This window comes from Mercurialis annua, linkage group LG3 (assembly GCF_937616625.2).
Source record: "Mercurialis annua linkage group LG3, ddMerAnnu1.2, whole genome shotgun sequence".
In the NCBI taxonomy this organism is placed as follows: Eukaryota; Viridiplantae; Streptophyta; class Magnoliopsida; order Malpighiales; family Euphorbiaceae; genus Mercurialis; species Mercurialis annua.
In genome coordinates, this window is record NC_065572.1 from 24,214,419 (window position 1) to 24,233,221 (window position 18,803).

The 18,803-nt window shown below is 39.9% G+C and overlaps 3 protein-coding genes across 3 annotated transcripts; 1 reads left to right on the forward strand and 2 right to left on the reverse strand.

The window, feature by feature from the left end:
- Nucleotides 1–1,720: 1,720 nt before the first annotated feature.
- Nucleotides 1,721–2,923, reverse strand: LOC126672440 (uncharacterized). The gene has a single exon (XM_050366390.1). It carries the CDS (start codon nt 2,921–2,923, stop codon nt 1,721–1,723), a length of 1,203 nt encoding a protein of 400 aa, XP_050222347.1.
- Nucleotides 2,924–12,303: 9,380 nt separating this feature from the next.
- LOC126672441 (uncharacterized) lies at nt 12,304–14,928 on the reverse strand. Its single transcript, XM_050366391.1, has 6 exons — nt 14,258–14,928; nt 13,845–14,112; nt 13,460–13,755; nt 13,081–13,373; nt 12,861–12,949; nt 12,304–12,783 (listed from the first exon to the last, which is right to left on the reverse strand). Exons 1-6 carry the CDS (start codon nt 14,926–14,928, stop codon nt 12,304–12,306), a joined length of 2,097 nt encoding a protein of 698 aa, XP_050222348.1.
- A 2,083-nt stretch (nt 14,929–17,011) lies between these two features.
- LOC126672442 (uncharacterized) lies at nt 17,012–17,538 on the forward strand. The gene is made up of 2 exons (XM_050366392.1): nt 17,012–17,157; nt 17,319–17,538. Exons 1-2 carry the CDS (start codon nt 17,012–17,014, stop codon nt 17,536–17,538), a joined length of 366 nt encoding a protein of 121 aa, XP_050222349.1.
- Nucleotides 17,539–18,803: the final 1,265 nt, after the last annotated feature.

The window sequence follows — 18,803 nt, forward strand, 5'->3', positions numbered from 1 at the left end:
AAGTAGCTTGTGTTGTTATACAGAAAAAAGCTGATGTTGTTGCTACTTCGTCTCCAACTTTGTTATTGGAGGTTCGGCATGATGAGGAGGCCGGTTTGAATGAAAATTGTGGTACTTCTTCTGGGACTGGTTTGTCAGTTCACGAGCACGTCAGTAATGTTGTACTAGAGTAGGCTTGTACTGTATCTTGTAAACAATTTTTGGTTAATATATTGGTGTTGAGGGTGTTTGATTATTGTGTCTTCCTCGCCTTCTGATCTTTGTTATGATTTATGTTTTATGCTTTTGATATGTATTCGTCTGTGATTCTTTTATTTTTTGCATTTTCATTAAGTTACTTGTTTTAATATTTTTTTCAAGTTATGACGTTTCTCGGTTAAAGTGACTTGTTTTGACCTGTTTTAAGCTATGGCTTAACTCGGTTACAGCGATTGCTTTGACCTGCTTTAAGCACTAGCTTAACTCGCTTAAAGTGATTGCTTTGACTCGGTTAAAGCGATTACTTCGTCTTGGTTTAAGCTATGGCTTTACTCGGTTAAAGTGATTGCTTCGACTTTTTTTAAGCTATGGCTTAACTTGGTTAAAGCGATTGCTTCGTCTTGGTTTAAGCTATGGCTTAACTCGGTTAAAGCGATTGCTTCGACTCGGTTAAAGCGATTGCTTCGTCTTGGTTTAAGCTATGTCTTAACTCGGTTAAAGCGATTGCTTTGACTTGTTTTAAGCTATGGCTTAACTCGGTTAAAGCGATTGTTTTTTTCTTGGTTTAAGCTATGGCTTAACTCGGTTAAAGCGATTGCTTCGACTTGTTTTATGCTATGGCTTAACTCGGTTAAAGCGATTGCTTTATCTTGGTTTAAGCTATGGCTTAACTCGGTTAAAGCGATTGCTTCGACTTGTTTTAAGCTATGGCTTAACTCGGTTAAAGCGATTGCTTCATCTTGGTTTAAGATATGGACACATTTTGTTTCTTTTCTTCTTTCTGTTATTGATAGGGGAAAAACTTGCATTCTAGCCTACAACCGATTTTGACTTGAATGCAAGTGAAAAAACCCCTGACAGACTCGATAACCTGAGTGTTGTCTACTGATAGAATCTTTTAAGAACTATGGCATTCCAGGTTCTATGTAAGTCTCGACCTGACAGATATGTTAGGTGATAGGCCCCTCCTTTCCCTACTTTCTTTACTTGGTAGGGTCCTTCTTAGTTTGCTCCGAGCTTGGATACCCCCGCATTACCTCTTGCTATGTCGGCTCTTGTAGTACTAGATCTCCTACCTCAAACGTTAGGGGTTTAACCCTTTTGTTATGATATGTTGTCATCCTCTACTTGTATGCTTCGATGTGCATCAGTGCCTGTTCTCTTCGTTCTTCTAGCAAATCAAGGCAAAGTCTGGTGTTTTCTTCGTTTTGTTGCTCATCGAAGTATTGTACTCTGATGGTAGGCATGCCTATTTCTACGGGTACGATTGCTCCACACCCATAGGTTAGGCTGTATGGGGTTCTTTCTATGCCGGCTTTCGGCGTGGTTCTGTATGACCATAAAACACTGTGTAGCTCGTCGGCCCATCAACCTTTTGCCTCGTCCAGGCGCTTTTTCAATCCGTTAACAATGGTTCTGTTGGTTACCTCGGTCATCCCATTGGTCTGGGGTGGGTGACCAAGGTGAACCTTAGATCGATTCCCTTCTCAGTGTAGAAGTCTCTGAAATTTTTTTTGTCGAATTATTTACCGTTGTCGGTTATGATGATTCTTGGAATTCTGAAACGACAAATGATTTCTCTTCGGACAAAACTTCGCACTCGTGCTTCTGTTATGGTGGAGACAACTTCGGCTTCCACCCATTTGGAGAAATGATCGACAGCTACTATCAAGAATCTCCTTTGCCCACTTGCTGTCGGGAAGGGGCCAACGATGTCAATACCCCATGTACTGAATGGCGAGAGACTTATTATCGGACTTTGCTCGGTTGTGGGTTGATGATGCACATTCTGGTGATATTGACATTTCTCGCATTTTTGTACCAAGCTTGCTGCATCTTGTGCCATTGTAGGCCAGTCGTAACCTTGTAATACCGCTTTTCGACAGAGTGCTAAATGGGAGATGTGGCTTCCACACATGTCTTCGTGTATTTCGGCTAAGACGTATTCTCCTTCTTCAACCGTGAGGCATCTGGACCATGGATGTGAGAATGACTCTCTGTATAGGGTGCCATCTCGGTATGAGAAGTGTGGTGCTCGGCGCTTCACCTTCCTTGCCTCTTTTTTATCCTCAGGTAGGCTTCCATTCTCCATGTATGATATGATGTGCTCCATCCATTGATCTAACAGGTTGATGAGGAATGTTGCCTCGGGATTTTGGATGCTGCTGAAGTTTTGGATCGAGCATGGTATGACTGGTACTGTTTCTTTGGTTGCTCCGGCCTTTGCCAATGTGTCTGCCTCTGTGTTCTCTTCTCTGGGTATTTGCTCTAATTCCCATTTTCCACCTTCTTCGGTAATTTTTGCGAGCAGCTCTTTAACTCGATCTACATATTTTTTCATTTCTGGATCTTTGACCTCAAATAATCCGAGTACTTGGTTAACCACCAGTTGAGAGTCACTCTGAATTTTGATGAACTCGGCCTTGACTACTGTCGCCATTCTCAATCCTCCTATTAGGGCTTCGTATTCTACTGAATTGTTGGTTGCCGGAAAATTCAGGTGGATTGAGTTTTGCATTTTTATATTATGTGGTCCTCTTAATATCATCCCTGCCCCTGCTCCGGCCATGTTTGGTGCTCCGTCTACTTGTAATATCCAGCTGACGAAGCCCTTGTCTACCTCGGTGGGTTGATTGTGTGTTGTTGTTTTGGCCACGTAATCTACTAGGATCTGAGCTTTCATTGCTGTTCTTGGTTCGTATTTGATATCGTATGATCCTACCATGACCGACTAGTTGATTAATCGTCCAGAGGTTTCTGGTGTTCCAAGCGTTTTTTTCAGGGGTTGGTTTGTTCGGACTACCACTGTGTGAGACTGAAAATACCTTTTGAGTTTTTCTACCGTTAATACCAGCGCAAATACAAATTTTTTGATGTTGCTATATCTGAGCTCGGGGCCTTTAAACACTCTGCTCGTGTAGTACACCGGTTTCTGCTCGGTTTCTTCTTCTTTTACAAGCACATATGCTACTGTTTTGTTGGTGACACTTATATATAAGTATAACACTTCTCCTACTTCGGGTCGCCCGAGTAGTGGTGAACTTAGAAATTTTTTGTGCTCCTCAAAAGACTGTTGGCACTCTTCGGTCCACTTGAAGCTTTCCACATTTCTTAGTGTTTTGAAGAATGGGAGACATCTCTTGGCCGTCTTCGGGGCTTTCATGTCTATGATTGCTTTTGTTTTTTCCGGGTTTACCTTAATGCCTTTTTGAGAGATGAGGTAACCGAGGAATTTCCCTGCCGGGACTCCGAAGGCACACTTGTCCGGGTTTAACTTGAGCTTGTATTTCTTTAGCTTGGTGAAAACGTCTTCTAGGTCTTTCGCGTGGTCTTCTACTTTTTTGGATTTGACGATGATTTCATCAACGTACACCTCCATGTTTCGACCGATCTGGTCCTTGAGTACAAAGTTCATCAGTCGCTGATAAGTTGCCCCGTCATTTTTTAATCTGAAAGGCATTTGTTTGTAGCAGTATGTGCCGCTATCAGCTACGAAGCTTGTTTTCTCTTCGTCGGCCTTGTGCATTGATATCTGGTGGTATCCTTGGGCAGCGTCTATGAACGAGTAGACTTCGTAACCACTCGTTGAGTCGACTAGCTGATCAATGTTTAGCAGAGGATAGCTATCCTTGGGGCATGCTCGGTTTAGGTCTGTGAAGTCTATGCATAGTCTCCATTTTCCATTCGGCTTTTTAATGAGCACGACGTTTGATAGCCACTCCGGGTAATACACTCTTCTGATGAAACCTGCTGCCAATAGTTTGTCTACTTTGGCCCTGATGGCAATTTGTCTGTCCACTGCGAAGGCTCTTTTCTTATGTTTGACTTGTTTATGTTTTGGATCTACATTCAGCTTATGTGATATGATTGCTGGGTCTACCCCTTCTATCTCGCCTGAGGTGTTGACAAATTCTACTTCGTTTATGATTAACATGTCTGTTATCTCATGTTTTACTGGTTCGGGCAGTGCAACACCTATTTGGACCGATCTTGGTGTTACTCTTGATAGGTTAACCCTTTCTAGTTTTCCATAAGGTTTGAGGTTGCCTTCATCTGAGTCTGGTATCTCCATTGTTTCGATAGCCAGGATTTCTGATACATCTCTCATTGATACGAAGCAGCACTGTTTGGCTATGTCTTGCCTTCCTTTGACTGTCACCACTCCCTCTTCGGTGGGTATTTTCATTGACAAGTATTTGATGCACGTAACTACCCCGGTGTTGTATAGCATTGGTCTGCCAAGTATTACATTGTAGGCGAGTTGCATATCAACAACCATAAAAAAGTGTTTTGAATTTCTTTGTGATGCCAATTAAACCTCCTTTTGGTGCACCATTTTCTTTTCCTAGCTCCACTGTTAATTCCGCTACTCCTTCTGCTCGTACTGGTGCTCCTCCTAGACCGACTAGAGGAGTTTTGATTGGTATAAGATTTAGGACCGAGCATCCTATACCAAGGTAAGCCTGCTTTGTGATGAGGTTAAATGAGCTTCCCTCATCCACCAACTGTCTCATTACCCAGAAATTTTCTATTAATCCCGAGATTACCAAGGGGTCTTGGTGAGGAAATTCTATTCCTTCGCCATCGACTGGGCCGAAGCTGACCTCGGGTAAAGGCTTGGCCACCGATATGTTCATTACCATTTTTTGTCTTTTGCGCCTTTCCCGCATGTACTCTGGATCGGCCATTCCGCCGGCTATGGTGTTAATTACTCCGGATACATTTTGCCTTATTGGTGGTGGTGCCTCCTCTCTCTAACCACTATGTTCTCCTCGGTTGCTCCCTCCCGAGTTATAATTTTTGTTCTATGTTACAAAGTCTTTTAAGCGGCCGACTTGCACTAATCGATCTATTTCTTTCTTTATACTTCCACACTCATTAGTGACGTGGCCGTGACCATTGTAAAATTGGCAATATTTCTTTCTGTCCCCCTCATACTGCAACTTTGGTGGGTACCTTACTAGTTCATTATTAATTTGAATCCACATTAGGATGTGTGATCTCGGTGTGTTGAGTGGAATAAAGGCTTGGTCTTCTACCTTTACTGGTCGGTGTAGTTCCATTCGCGGTGGAACGGGTTGCCGTTGATCTCTTGGCCTGAATCTGTCTTGCCTGACCGTCTTACTGAAATTTGGTCTCTGCGTTTGAAACTGTGCTGTTGTCTGTGTGGCTTTCCTTCGTTGCTCTTTATCCAAATTAATGTAATTCCAGGCTCGGTCCATGAGCTGAGAGTAAGTTTGCACTGGATTTGTTATCAGGTTGTCTCAGAATGCATCATCGTTGTGTTATCCTTCATTGCGTCTATTACGGTATCATCGTTCAGGTTTCCTACTTCGACAGCCTCCGCGTTAAATCTGCCGATATAACTCTGCAAGCTTTCTCCGGGTTTCCGATAGCAAAGTTTGAGATCACTGGACTTCTACTTTCGTTGTATGCTCTGTGTGAAATGAGTTCGGAAAGCTCTTGCTAGCTCGTCGAAACTTTGGATAGAGCCTTCTTTCAGACTTTGGTACCAGATTGTTGCTGGCCCCTTAAGGGTTGTCGGGAAAAGTTTGCAGACGGCAGCTTCAAACAAACTTTGTACCATCATGACCACCTGAAAACAGCTCAAGTGTGTGATCGGATCCCTTGTTCCATTGTAATCATCTAGTTATGGTGTTTTATAGTTTAACGGGAAAGGTTCATCTCGTATCTCGGTCGACAATGGGTTTCCAATGTATAGGAAGCTTGTGCTCTTCGGCTCTCTCCTTCTGAGTTTTTCCATTTTGGTTCTCACCCTTTCAGTGTTTTCCTGCTCTAGGTTCTTTTTCTTTACCCAGTCTGCGCCTGAGCTATGCACACTTTCTTCAATTTCTAGTCGTTTCGGGGTCTTTTTTGGTCCTTCAGGCGTTTGTGCCCGGTTTGGTTCCCCTGCCTTTCCCTTGGGTTTTGTTGTGTTTGTGGATTTTTCTCGGGGTTTGCTTCTTCGGGCATTGTTTGGCCTTGGTAAAATTCTGGTGGATGAGGTGGTGGGGCTGGTATGTATGGTCGGGTGGTAATATTGCCTGGAGATATGGTGGGGGCGGTTGGCCGAGCGTGGCCTTGTTGCACTTGTTGAAGGAAAGCTAACTGCCGAGCATGGAACTCAATATACTCTTGTATATGTGCTGGTGTGGGGTTTTGATTTTCAGCGATTGGGGCTAGCATGGGCGTGGGGGTGGTACTTGTTGTGAATGTGAGATTGATCGGGGTTACACCTGGCCTTAAGGAAAAAATTTGAGTGGTTTGTTGCATAGGTGTGAAGTATGAGGCTGGCGGGATGTTCCCCGACAATGGCATTCCCCACGGGTATTGAATGATAATTCCAGATGTAGTGCCCAAGTGTGTCCCTCCCCAGGATGTCGTTGCCGGGCAGAACGACCTATCTCCGGTAGCTCTTCTCGGTGGTGCATTGAGTCCATCTCCTGTCGTATTATCGTGTGTGTCATGTTCTCTAGTTGGGGGATCGTCTCCCTCTACGCTGCTCATCATATTGCCCTCCGGTGAGATAGAAAGGGGGAAACTTTCTTACTTTTTTTCCCACAGACGGCGCCAAATAATAACTTGCGGAATGGCGGCGACTCCTTGATCCGGTGGTGGCTTCACAATCGTACTTGAAAGGCACAATACAACCGTTAGAAGGGCGCCGGAAGGGGATTCTGGTAAACCGCTCCGACAGTCAAGTCAATAGGAGCTTTAGTGAGAGAAAGAATAAGAAGTGAATAAGAGTTTTTAGTTGAGAGAAAAAGAGAATTAACCTTTTTACCTACTTTTTCTTAGCCTTTTATACTATGTCTTTGTTCCTCTTTGTCTGGGCCGACAAGTCTGATTTCATTTTCTTTGTCTGTGCACATATTGTTTGGAATGTTTGGCTTAAATCGCCAAAATTGTGAAACGTTTGGATTTGTTTTGTAACGTTTGTAAACATTTGGCTTAAATCGCTAACAAGGGTATACGTTTGGATTTGTTTTGTAACGTTTATAAACGTTTGGCTTAAATCGCTAAAAATGTGAAACGTTTGTAAACGTTTGGCTTAAAAAGGTGAAACATTAGGATTTATTTCGTAACGTTTTAAACGTTTGAATTGGTTTCGTAACATTTTAAACGTTTGGCTTAAATCTCTAAAAAGGGGAAACGTGCCAACGTTTAATACGTTACGAAACCAATCCAAACGTTTAAAACGTCACAAAACAAATCCAAACTTTTCACATTTTTAGCGAATTAAATGTTTTGTGACGTTTCGCTTAAATCGCTTAAAATGTGAAACGTTTGGATTTGTTTCGCAACGCTTGTAAATTTTTGGCTTAAATCGCTAAAAAGGTGAAACGTTTGGATTTGTTTCGTAACATTATAAATGTTTGGATTTGTTTTGTAACGTTATACATGTTTGGCTTAAATCGCTAAAAAGGGGGAACGTTTGGATTGGTTTGGTAACATTTTAAACGTTTTGCTTAAATTGCTAAAAAGGTGAAACGTTTGGATTTGTTTCGCTACGTTTTAAACATTCGGATTGGTTTCAAAACGTTATAAACGTTTAACTTTAATCGCTAAAAAGGTGAAAGTTTTGGATTTGTTTCGTAACGTTTTGCTTAAATCGCTAAAAATGTGAAACGTTTGAATTTGTTTCGTAACATTTTAAACATTTTTATTTTTTCCGTAGCGTTTGTAAACGCTTGGATTCAATCGCTGAAAAGGTGAAACGTTTTAAACGTTTGGCTTAAATAGCTAAAAAGGTGAAACATTTGGATTTGTTTCGTACCGTTTGTAAATGTTTGGCTTAAATTGCTAAAAAGGTGAATGTTTGGATTTGTTTCGTAACATTTTGGCTTAAATCGCTAAAAAGGTGAAGCGTGTTGATTTGTTTTATAATGTTCGTTAACGTTTGGCTTAAATCGCTAAAAAGTTAAACATTTGGATTTGTATCGTAACGTTTGTAAACGTTTTGGCTTAAATTGCTAAAAAGATGGAACGTTTGGATTTATTTCGAAATGTTTTAAACGTTTGGCTTAAATCGCTAAAAAGGGGAAATGTTTGGATTTTTTTCGTAACGTTTGTAAACGTTTGTCTTAAATCGCTAAAAAGGTGAAACATTTGATTGGTTTCGTAAAGTTTTAAACGTTTGGCTTAAATCGCTAAAAAGGTGCAACGTTTGGTTTTGTTTTGTAACGTTTGTAAACATTTGGATTAAATTGCCAAAAAGGTGAAACGTTTGGATTTTTTTTGTAAGGTTTGTAAATGTTCTGCTTAAATCGCTAAAAAGGTGAAAAGTTTGGATTTGTTTCTTAACGTTTTAAACGTTTGGATTTGTTTCGTAACGTTTAAACATTAGAATTTGTTTCGTAACGTTTTATACGTTTGAATTTGTTTCGTAACGTTTTAAACGTTTGGCTTAAATTGCTAAAAAGGTGAAACGTTTGGTTTTATTTCGGAACGTTTTTAAATGTTTACAAACGTTTCACCTTTTTAGTGATTAAAGCCAAACGTTTACAAACGTTACGACATAAATCCAAGCGTTTCACCTTTGTAGCGATTTAAGCCAAACATTTACAAACGTTACGAAACAAATCCAAACGTTTCCCCATTTGAGCGATTTAAACCAATTTTACAAACGTTACGAAACAAATCCAAACGTTTCAAATTTTTAGCTATTTAAGCCAAACATTTACAAACGTTACGAAACCAAACCAAACGTTTAAAACGTTACAAAACAAATCCAAATGTTTCAGATTTTTAGCGATTTAAGCCAAACATTTACAAAAGTTACAGAACAAAACCAAACGTTTCATATTTTTAGCAATTTAAGCCAAACGTTTTCAAACGTTAAGAAATAAATCCAAACGTTTGTAAACGTTTTGCTTAAATCTCTAAAAATGGGAAAGGTTTGGCACTACTAGAATTATCGGGGTTAGTGACGGATTATTCTGTCCTAACACCACAAAATCCTTCGGTAATTAGCATTACAGACGGATTGTCCGTCGGTACAAATGTCGTCGCCATTCTTTGGAGACACAAAAACAACCTTCGGGAAAGTTTCCCGACGGAAAACTTCTGTCGGCACCCACTAGATTCCGTCGGCAATACAAGACCAGCTTGCCGACGAAGTCCCGACATATTGCCGACAGAATATCCGTCGGTAGGCTTTGCCGACGGATATTCCGTCGGCAAACGTTTTATTTGCCGACGAATATTCCGTCAGAAATGTGGCCTTCGGTCGCAAATTAGAAAGTATTTAGCGACGGATAATCTGTCGCTAAATCAGATAATCCGTTGGCAAAATTTACAGATTTCTGGCAATTTGTTTCCGTTTCCCGTCAATTTTTTTGGTTTTTCCAGTCAAACCAAACGTGTTACATACATGATATTAATACATCTAAACACTCTTAATATGAGTCAATAACAAGTATTATATAATATATAAAACAAACGTTTACAAAATTATTCGGTAAGATAATACTGAATCTAAAAACCTACAATCTATTGATGTCCTCGTCATCCGGGCCTCGTGGGGGCTGCAGGGGGCAAAAACCTGGCGGTAGAGAATTCATCATCTTCGCCAGCTCCGAACGGACTCTATCAGCAATCTGATCGTCCACGGTAGCCTCTATGTCCCTCTGAACCTGCCCTCGCACCCGCTCCTCCATCCCATGCACCTGTGCCTCGACCTTTGTCTGAATCCTCTCCCCTATTTCCTCGAGCGTCTGAGTCTGCTGGGACGACGATGAACCTCTACGGGAACGGCTGGTCTGTGACGATGCGATGTATGAAGCCGCAGCTGAACCAACTCCGTAAACCCACTGCTTCTTCACCCCCTCGAGCGACAAGAATAACTGGATCTCGTCGATGGTATGTGGAGTCGACGGCTGTCCTCACCCGGCGAGGACTGGGTCGCTGCAGCACGCTTAGCAATGAAACAGTCCTGAGGAGATAAACGAGTAACTTAAAGTTAGTACAATTTCAATAAAGTACAACAATTAATTATAAATATAATTCCTAACTAAAATTTTGCAACATTTCCTCTATAATACGAGCATCACCCATTTTCAGGGACTTCCTGCAAATAGGGGTGAGCATTAAACGGTCAAAACCGAATAACCGAACCGAACCGAACCGAATTAATCAAACCGAAATATAATTTGAAAATATGGTTCGGTTACGGTCCGAATTTTTAAAATTTTGACTATTCGGTTCGGTTTATGGGTTTTACAAAAAAATAACCGTAATAACCGAACCGACCGTATTTAAAAATTACGTTGTTTTAAACTTTCATATACTCACATTTATATATTAAACTTGTTTAATTTTATAATTTTATAATAAAAAACGATAAATATAGATTTAATTTAAAGCACATGTACTTTCTAGGTTAAATTTTTCCATTTTTTTTATTTATTTTTTAAAAAACTGTTTTTTTTTCTTTCTAAAAACCATACAAAAAATATTACGGTTTTCGACCGAACCGAACCGAACCGAACCGTAATATTTCGGTTTGGTTAATACGGTTTTGATATAATTTGGTTAATACGGTTCGGTGACCGAAATTTTTAAAAAACCGAACGGTTTTGAATTTTTGGGCGGTTCGATGACCGAACCGACCGTTGCTCACCCCTACCTGCAAACACATATGCACTATATACAATTCACAATTCACATTTCGCAATTCACAAATCACAGTTTCTAATTAAAATCAAGCTCAAACAATTCAATTTAAAGTTATAACAGACTTACATGCTTATCCTTGGACCTCTTGTCCACAAACTTGGTCTGATCCTTCTGCGTTGAGTGCTTACGAACATGCAACTTAGCGTAGGTCGATATACGACCGAGCTCCTGACCCTGAAAAACAAAAACATATATTATATTTACTTATAAGAACATAATTAATCAACAAACACTATAATTACTTAAATAAAGAATAGAAAGAAGACTTACCAGAACAGTCATATGCTTCACGCCCGAGCAAGATGCTGCAGTGTGGCACACCGGTCCTGTCCCTGGCCCTGTCGGCTCACTCATCCGGTTAGCCCGGGCGATGTCCGACTTCTTCTTTGCCTCCACCGTAGCCCACTCTGCCTGCCAGGCATCCCAAACAGTATCGTTGACGCTGTCATCCCTCTTTCCCTTCAGCGTATGCAGAGTGTCCTTGTAGCGATTTGCAGCATGCCTCATAAACACATCTCTGATCAATTTCTCGGGGTAGATCGTCCCAAAAAAACTTCTTCTGCACATTTTTAACAAATAAGTTCATAATTAGTAAATTTGCAAAACACTAAACTTAATATTGATTGAATATGCATTTTATTACCTTGAACTCCTCCCAATAGAACGTTTTCTGGTCCGCCTTTAATTTTTTCTAAGTTGAACCCTCCGCGAACCAGGAGAATCAGAAGATGTCAAGCAAGCCTCTAGAGACCATGCCACTATCATGTAGTCTCTCCGTGTCAGTTGAAAACCTAAAGTTAGTTTAAAATAGTTTTTTTGAAATAATATATATAATAAGGATAACAGTGATACCTTATAGCGTCAGGTGCTACTCGTACTCGACTTGCTGCTGTGTCGGTGGCGGCGCATCTGGTGGCGCCGCCTCCAGCGGGGGATCGCCCCCCTGAGGTAGAGCGTCTGTGGGGGGGGGGGGGGGGGGGTTTGTCGGATCCCCCTGTCCACGGCCCTATACCAGCCTACGGCCACCTAGACCTCTCATGTCTGTAAATAAGTAGGGATAAACATATATACAATAATTTTTTACCTCAATAAACAAACATCTACAATTAATTAATTAATCAAACCCTCAATAATCATATAAGTCAATAAACAAAAATATCAGTAATAAAGGCACGTAAAATTGAAGTCATAATTAAGAATTCTATTACATTAATTAGCCATATACTACAACTCATCGTCGTCCTCATCTGACGAAGACGGTAGAAAATCATCAGTTGTCTCTGCTATGGGCGGAATTTGCAATGGATCTTCATCCGCTTCCCCGTTCGGATCCACAAAATCTGTCAGATCATCAGTTATTTCCACATTCAAGGGATGTTCTGGATTGTCATCCTGGAAAGCTGGAATAATAGACTCTGGCATGTCAAGCTAAGATCGTGCCTTAATCCTGCAAACTGCCCGCCAATCCTTTTTATCCCGTCTTTTTCTTGGGTATGACATGTAGTGTACTTGACCGGATTGTTTCGCCAAAATGAAAGGTTCGTACTTGTTATACCTTCTTCTGTGATTAACCTCCACCATGTTGTATAGACGATGCACTAATATACCGACATTTGGAGTTGGATCGAACCAATCACATTTAAATAGGACATTCCTTTTAGTTGGTAGCGCTGGATACTCTATCTCAATAATGTAAATCAGCACTCCATAGAAGTCGCATACGGCCGGGCCGAAGAGATACCCTTTCACACAAACCCCACTATTTATTGTAACTCGATCCGCGCCATACTCCTGAGTATTGAATTTGAACCCGTTTATACGATATCCCTTATATGTTCTGACGGATCTAAGCGGTCCTTTAGCGAGACTTAAAATATAGGGATTCGTACATATAGCTGGATCATTCACCTACAGGACAATTCACAATCACATGGGTTAGCAATTAATTACGAATGACAAATACCGGAAGAATCGTCTATACTTACATGACGTTCAAACCAGGAGGAAAATTCCTTTTCTAACTTCCCTTCAACTTCAGTCGGCGTTATTGCAGGGTTGATTGCATGGAATTCGTCTTTGAACACACTTTCACAAGAATACAAATGATCAATTTGTGAGCTACCACATTTTACAATAATATAACTCAACAACATATTGAAATGTATATAAGGAAAGCTTACTCTCTATACGGTTCGATTTATGCACAATTCAATAGGACGTAACTCCCAGCGGCGACAAATTCAGATTCGTCTAGATATCTTTTCTGGCAGGCGCCTACGGGTTTCCCATTCGGTATGAAAATGGAAAGTCGGTCATCATCATCGTCCATCTTAGTATCGAATACCTCATTTCTTTGCATCCGACAGGGTAGCGTAGGATCGCCATCCGTAAAATAAAAAGATGCAAATTTAGCCGTTTCCTCCATTAGATATCCGCTGCTAATGCTGCCTTCTACCCTACCCTTATTGGTTACCTTCTTTTTCAATTTCCTCAGATATCTGTTCAATTAAGAATTGATTTCTACAATTAATAATAACTTTATACATTTACTGATCAATGTAGAAGAAAAATAGATCGACATTACCTTTCGAAGGGATACATCCACCGATACTGAACTGGTCCAGCCATTTTAGCTTCGTAAGGCATGTGTATAGGGAGATGTTCCATTGAATCCAAAAAGCTGGGCGGGAATATGCGTTCCAACTTGCAAAGTATCTTCGGGATTTCTTCTTCCATACGTTCTAAATCTTCCCCCTTAAGCAATGCGGCAGTTAACTCCTTGAAGAAGATACTCAGCTCTGTAATAGTCTCCCATATCTCTTTCGGAAGCAGCTCTCGTAGAGCAATTGGTAGGAGACGTTGCATAAACACATGGCGTGACTTTTCATGCCCATCATTTTTTGTTTGGTGGAATCAACACACCGGGACAAGTTTGACACGTAGCCATCCGGGAACTTTATTTGTTGAACCCATTCAAGCAATAATTTTTTTGATTCCTTTTCCAAAGCATACAAAGCCTTCGGATACCTACCGGTGTTGGGATCTTGTGCTAGTTGTGGATGATCACAAATATCATTTAACTCTGTCCTAGATTTGGCATGGTCTTTAGTTTTACCGGGGACATTCATCACGGTATTGAAGACGTTGTCGAAAACATTTTTCTCAATATGCATGACATCCAGATTATGCCGGATCACATTTGTCTTCCAATACGGTAAATCCCAAAATATACGTTTTCTGTTCCAACCACAATTTTTTGATAGTTCCGAATTAATAGCTTCAGCATCGGGCTAGTATGCCCTCCTGAACCCCAGGTGCTCTACATCTGCCAATAGTTCTTCTCCGGTTTTGACTCCGCTAAACTGCTTTTTTACTTGCTTGCCTTTTTGAAAAACCAGTGACATTTCGATGGAAACGGTGGCCTGGAGGTAAGAACGTTCTATGGCAATCAAACCACGATTGTTTTCCATTCTTGTTAAGCGTGAATGCATCAGTATCTTCCATGAAATGCGGACATGCCAGTCTGCCTGATGTGCTCCAACCGGACATCATTGAATAAGCGGGAAAATCATTTATTGTCCACATAAGCGCCGCTTTCATCTGAAAGTTCTGACGCTTGTGAATATCATAGGTACGGATTCCAGATTCCCACAATTGGTTCAACTCTGCTATCAACGGCTGCAGAAAAATGTCCATTGTGTTTTTTGGATTTCGGGGACCTGGGACAAGTATCGTCAGAAACATGAACTCATCCTTCATGCACATACCCGGAGGCAGATTGTACGGCATCACAATTACTGGCCATGAAGAATAAGATGACCCAAAACTGCCAAACGGTTGAAACCCATCAGTGCATAATCCGAGTCTAATATTACGAGTTACGTCAGCAAAATCTTTATGTAGCTCACTAAACCGTTTCCAATCTGGAGAATCAGACAGATGACACATCTTCCCGTCTTCCATTTCATGTTCTGCGTGCCATGTCATATGCCCTTCCGTGGCTTTCGAAGCATACAACCTCTTTAGCCTTGGAGTAATTGGAAAGTAAAACATCTTCTTGTACGGCACTTGGGCCTTTCGTATTCTGGTGGAATTGCTTCTGTTAATAGGTTTCCATCATTCGTGACCACAGAACTTTGCAGGACGCTAGAGCGTCGTCCTCCCCCCAATAAAGCATACAGTTAAAGAAACAACATTCAATAACCTCTACCGGCAACCCCAAATCTTTCCCCAGTTTCTAAAGTTTAGCAAAATTTGTTTGCATCTTGTTCTCCCCCGAAAGCAATTCTTGCATGAATCTGCAGATGTCGTCAATCAAAGAAATTGAACCCTGGTGGCGACACTTAATGTCTAACAGTGCAGTTGATTCGGATAAAGGAGAGTGTCTACTATTCTCGGGCCATATTTCTTCTTCCGCTGAACGCATCATATCATAAAACTTATGGGCTTCTTTATTCTGAGGCTCTTCGGTAAACATATTCGGACCAACTGCATCGATAACCATTCTTTGAATAGCATCAAAATCATCTCCCTCATTTCCATAGTCAAACTTATCATAATTAGCAGGTGGGTGTGCCCAGGCAGGAGGATCCAATACACTCCCCTCACCGTGGTGAACCCACACTTGGTAATCTTGAACAAATCCAGACTCTAACACATGTAATTTCACATCTTCGGGATCTCGGTAATTTGTGTATCTGCATTTTCTCCTAGAGCAGGGACACTTGATCTTCATCCCACTCAGGCACTCAGGATGTATTAAAGCAAATTCGACAAACTCCTCAACCTTATCAAAAAATCCTTCCGGTAGCAAGCCATTCCTATGTCTAGTATATATCCAATTGCGGTCCTGATTCATGTTTGTTGCACTAACAATTAGGTGGTTTACAGGTTCGACAGTAGCAAAGTCAATGTAATTTAATGCTAAAAAGGTATGGACCTATCCCATTCGCAAAACTGGCGCCCCGTAACCCGACCACGATATATGCGTAAAAACGGAGAATAATATTCGGCAGCCTTCCGGCGCCGTTCTCCTTAACTGAGCTATCTAATATATGCCGAGTAATGCTGATGACATATTCCGTGAGGAACAAGCATTACAAAGCATATATCAATAGCCACCCGGAGAACAAACGTTAGAAAACCACCAAATATTTTTCTACCGTAATTATGCATATATGTTTTTCGTGATCGGATTACGGAAGCACGAGCTTTGCGAACTGTACAATCCCGTGTCGTTCAAAGAATTGAACACACGGGACGGGAAATCTATGGCTAGGAATACAATTTTATTCAGTGGGAATAAAATCGAGGTTACTTTATGTGAAGTGCATGTTTGAAATCTAACTATGTACAACAATGAATTATAGAAAGTGATAAAACATACTTGTTGTAGAGCAGAACCGCACGCGAATGCTGAATCTGGATACGCACGTCGGAATAAACGGCTACTGCTCTGACCGGCTATCAGGAACCAAGAACTAATAGAAGTCCAAAATAAAAACTTCATTAGTTTTCAATTACTGCAAATTATGTAATTGAAACAATGTAAATTCAATCGAATCGTTCTTATTTTTTTAACGAAAATCGGGCAGCACTTCCCCTAAAAATGAGCATCACCCATTTTTCAGGGAAAGCCTACAAAAAAATACCACATTTTATAAAATATCCAACACACCAACTAATCCCATTTTGTCAAATAAATAATAATATTAATTAATTCCAATTAATATTGATTAGTTTAATTACAATTAACACAATTGAACAATTCTAATTTAATTGAACATTTACTAATTCATTAATATATTAAGCTAATACTTATAATTTACTACGAAAATTAACCTACAATTTACTAACTAAATTCAATTAACTAATTACTTAAAATAATCATAAAAACGAGCATTTCTCCTATATATTATTATAAATAACCCTTAATCAATAAACAATTAATATATTTACATAAACTAAATAATCTAACTAATATATAAAAATCCATATAGAAAATTAACTAACTATTATAAATTATAATACAATTCCGCATAAACTATTCTAAATTAATTAATCCATAATACAATTTATAAACATAAATAACTACATAAATTGACTAAAATGAAAAAGTAACTAACAGTCAGAGGCAATGGCACGGGCAGCAGATGCTATGGCAGCGAATGCGGATGCGAAATACGATGCAGCGGGTGCGGAATATGAGGCAGCGGACGCACAAAAACAGGGGCAGCAGGTGCAAAATACGAGGCAGCGAACGCGCAAAAACCGGGGTAGCGGGTGCAAAAACCGACCTAATCTACAACCCTAAAATGCAAATAAATTCAATTAACTTTACACCTAATTTAATCTAATCTAACCCTAAACTAATTTAACAAAATTTAAACAAACTAAATATATTACTAATTAACTAAATTAATTAAAAATAACATAAATTAAAGCTTACATGACTGCTGGACACCGGAGGCGGAGGAGAACGACCGAAGGCGGAGAAGGGGGCGGCGGCAGAATGGAGAAGAAGGGGGTGAAGGAGGAAACAAAAAAATAGGGACAGGGGGAAAGGAGGAAGTGAATGGCACGGCGCACGGCGGTCGGAGAATGGGGGGAAGGGGTGTGAACGGCGGCGGTCGTAGAATGGTGGAAAAGGGGGAAGAAGATTAGGGTGAAGATGGAAAAAATATCAGAAATGGGGAAGAAGAAGGATATGCACTCGTTTTAGGGCTAAATTTACCGACGGAAATTTCTGTCGGTAAACGTAGCCCTAAAACACATTGTTTCATTTAACTTAGTTTACAGACAGATTTGTAAGAAATCAGTCGGTAAACTAAGCCCCCAAACACAGTGTTTTGGGTGGTCACATATTACCGACAGATACTCATGTCTGACAAATAAAACGTTTCATATTTCTAGCAATTTAAGCCAAATGTTTCTTAATGTTTTAAACGTTTGGCTTAAATCACTAAAAAGGTGAAACGCTTGGATTAGTTTCGTAACATTTGTAAACGTTTGGCTTAAATTACTAAAAAGGTGAAACGTTTGGTTTTGTTTCGTAACGTTTATAAACGTTTGGCTTAAATCGCTAAAAAGGTGAAACCTTTTTGGATTTGTTTCGTACCGTTTGTAAACGTTTGGCTTAAATCGCTAAAGAGGGGAAATGTTTGGATTTGTTTCATAACATTTTGGCTTAAATCGCTAAAAAGGTGAAGCGTTTTGATTTGTTTTGTAATGTTTGTTAACGTTTGGCTAAAATTGCTAAAAATGTGAAACGTTTGGATTTGTTTCGTAACCTTTATAAACGTTTGGCTTAAATCGCTAAAAAGGTGAAAATTTTGGATTTGTTTCGTATTACTTGTAAACGTTTGGCTTAAATCGCTAAAAAGGTGTAACTTTTGAATTTATTTCGTAACATTTTAAACGTTTGGATTGGTTTTGTAACGTCTTAAACGATTGGTTTAAATTGCTAAAAGGGGAAATATTTGGATTTGTTTCGTAATGTTTGTAAACGTTTGGCTTAAATCGCTAAAGAAGTGAAACGTTTGGATTGGTTTCGTAACTTTTTAAACGTTTGGCTTAAATCGCAAGAAAGCTGAAACGTTTTGTTTTGTTTTGCAATGTTTGTAAACATTTGGCTTAATTTTCCAAAAAGGTGAAACGTTTGGATTTATTTTGTGAGGTTTGTAAACGTTCGGCTTAAAATGCTAAAAAGGTGAAACATTTGGATTTGTTTCTTAACGTTTTAAGAGTTTGGATTTGTTTCGTAATGTTTTAAACATTTGAATTTGTTTCTTAAGGTTTTAAACGTTTGGATTTGTTTCATAACGTTTTAAACGTTTGGCTTAAATCGTTACGACATAAATCCAAGTGTTTCACCTTTTTAGCTATTTAAGTCAACCGTTTACAAGCTTTATGAAAAAAATCGAAATGTT

Bases quoted from the DNA above. Each gene is read 5' to 3' on its own strand.
- LOC126672440 (XM_050366390.1), bottom strand. From the start codon at position 2,923: ATGGTAGGATCATACGATATCAAATACGAACCAAGAACAGCAATGAAA.
- LOC126672442 (XM_050366392.1), top strand. From the start codon at position 17,012: ATGGCACGGGCAGCAGATGCTATGGCAGCGAATGCGGATGCGAAATAC. The intron at 17,158-17,318 runs GTGCAAAAACCG...CATAAATTAAAG, and splicing joins CGCAAAAACCGGGGTAGCGG to CTTACATGACTGCTGGACAC.
- LOC126672441 (XM_050366391.1), bottom strand. From the start codon at position 14,928: ATGTTTTACTTTCCAATTACTCCAAGGCTAAAGAGGTTGTATGCTTCG. The intron at 13,374-13,459 runs GTAATGTCGATC...TTAATTGAACAG, and splicing joins TGGATGTATCCCTTCGAAAG to ATATCTGAGGAAATTGAAAA. The intron at 12,950-13,080 runs GTGCATAAATCG...GTGTGTTCAAAG, and splicing joins GAGTTACGTCCTATTGAATT to ACGAATTCCATGCAATCAAC.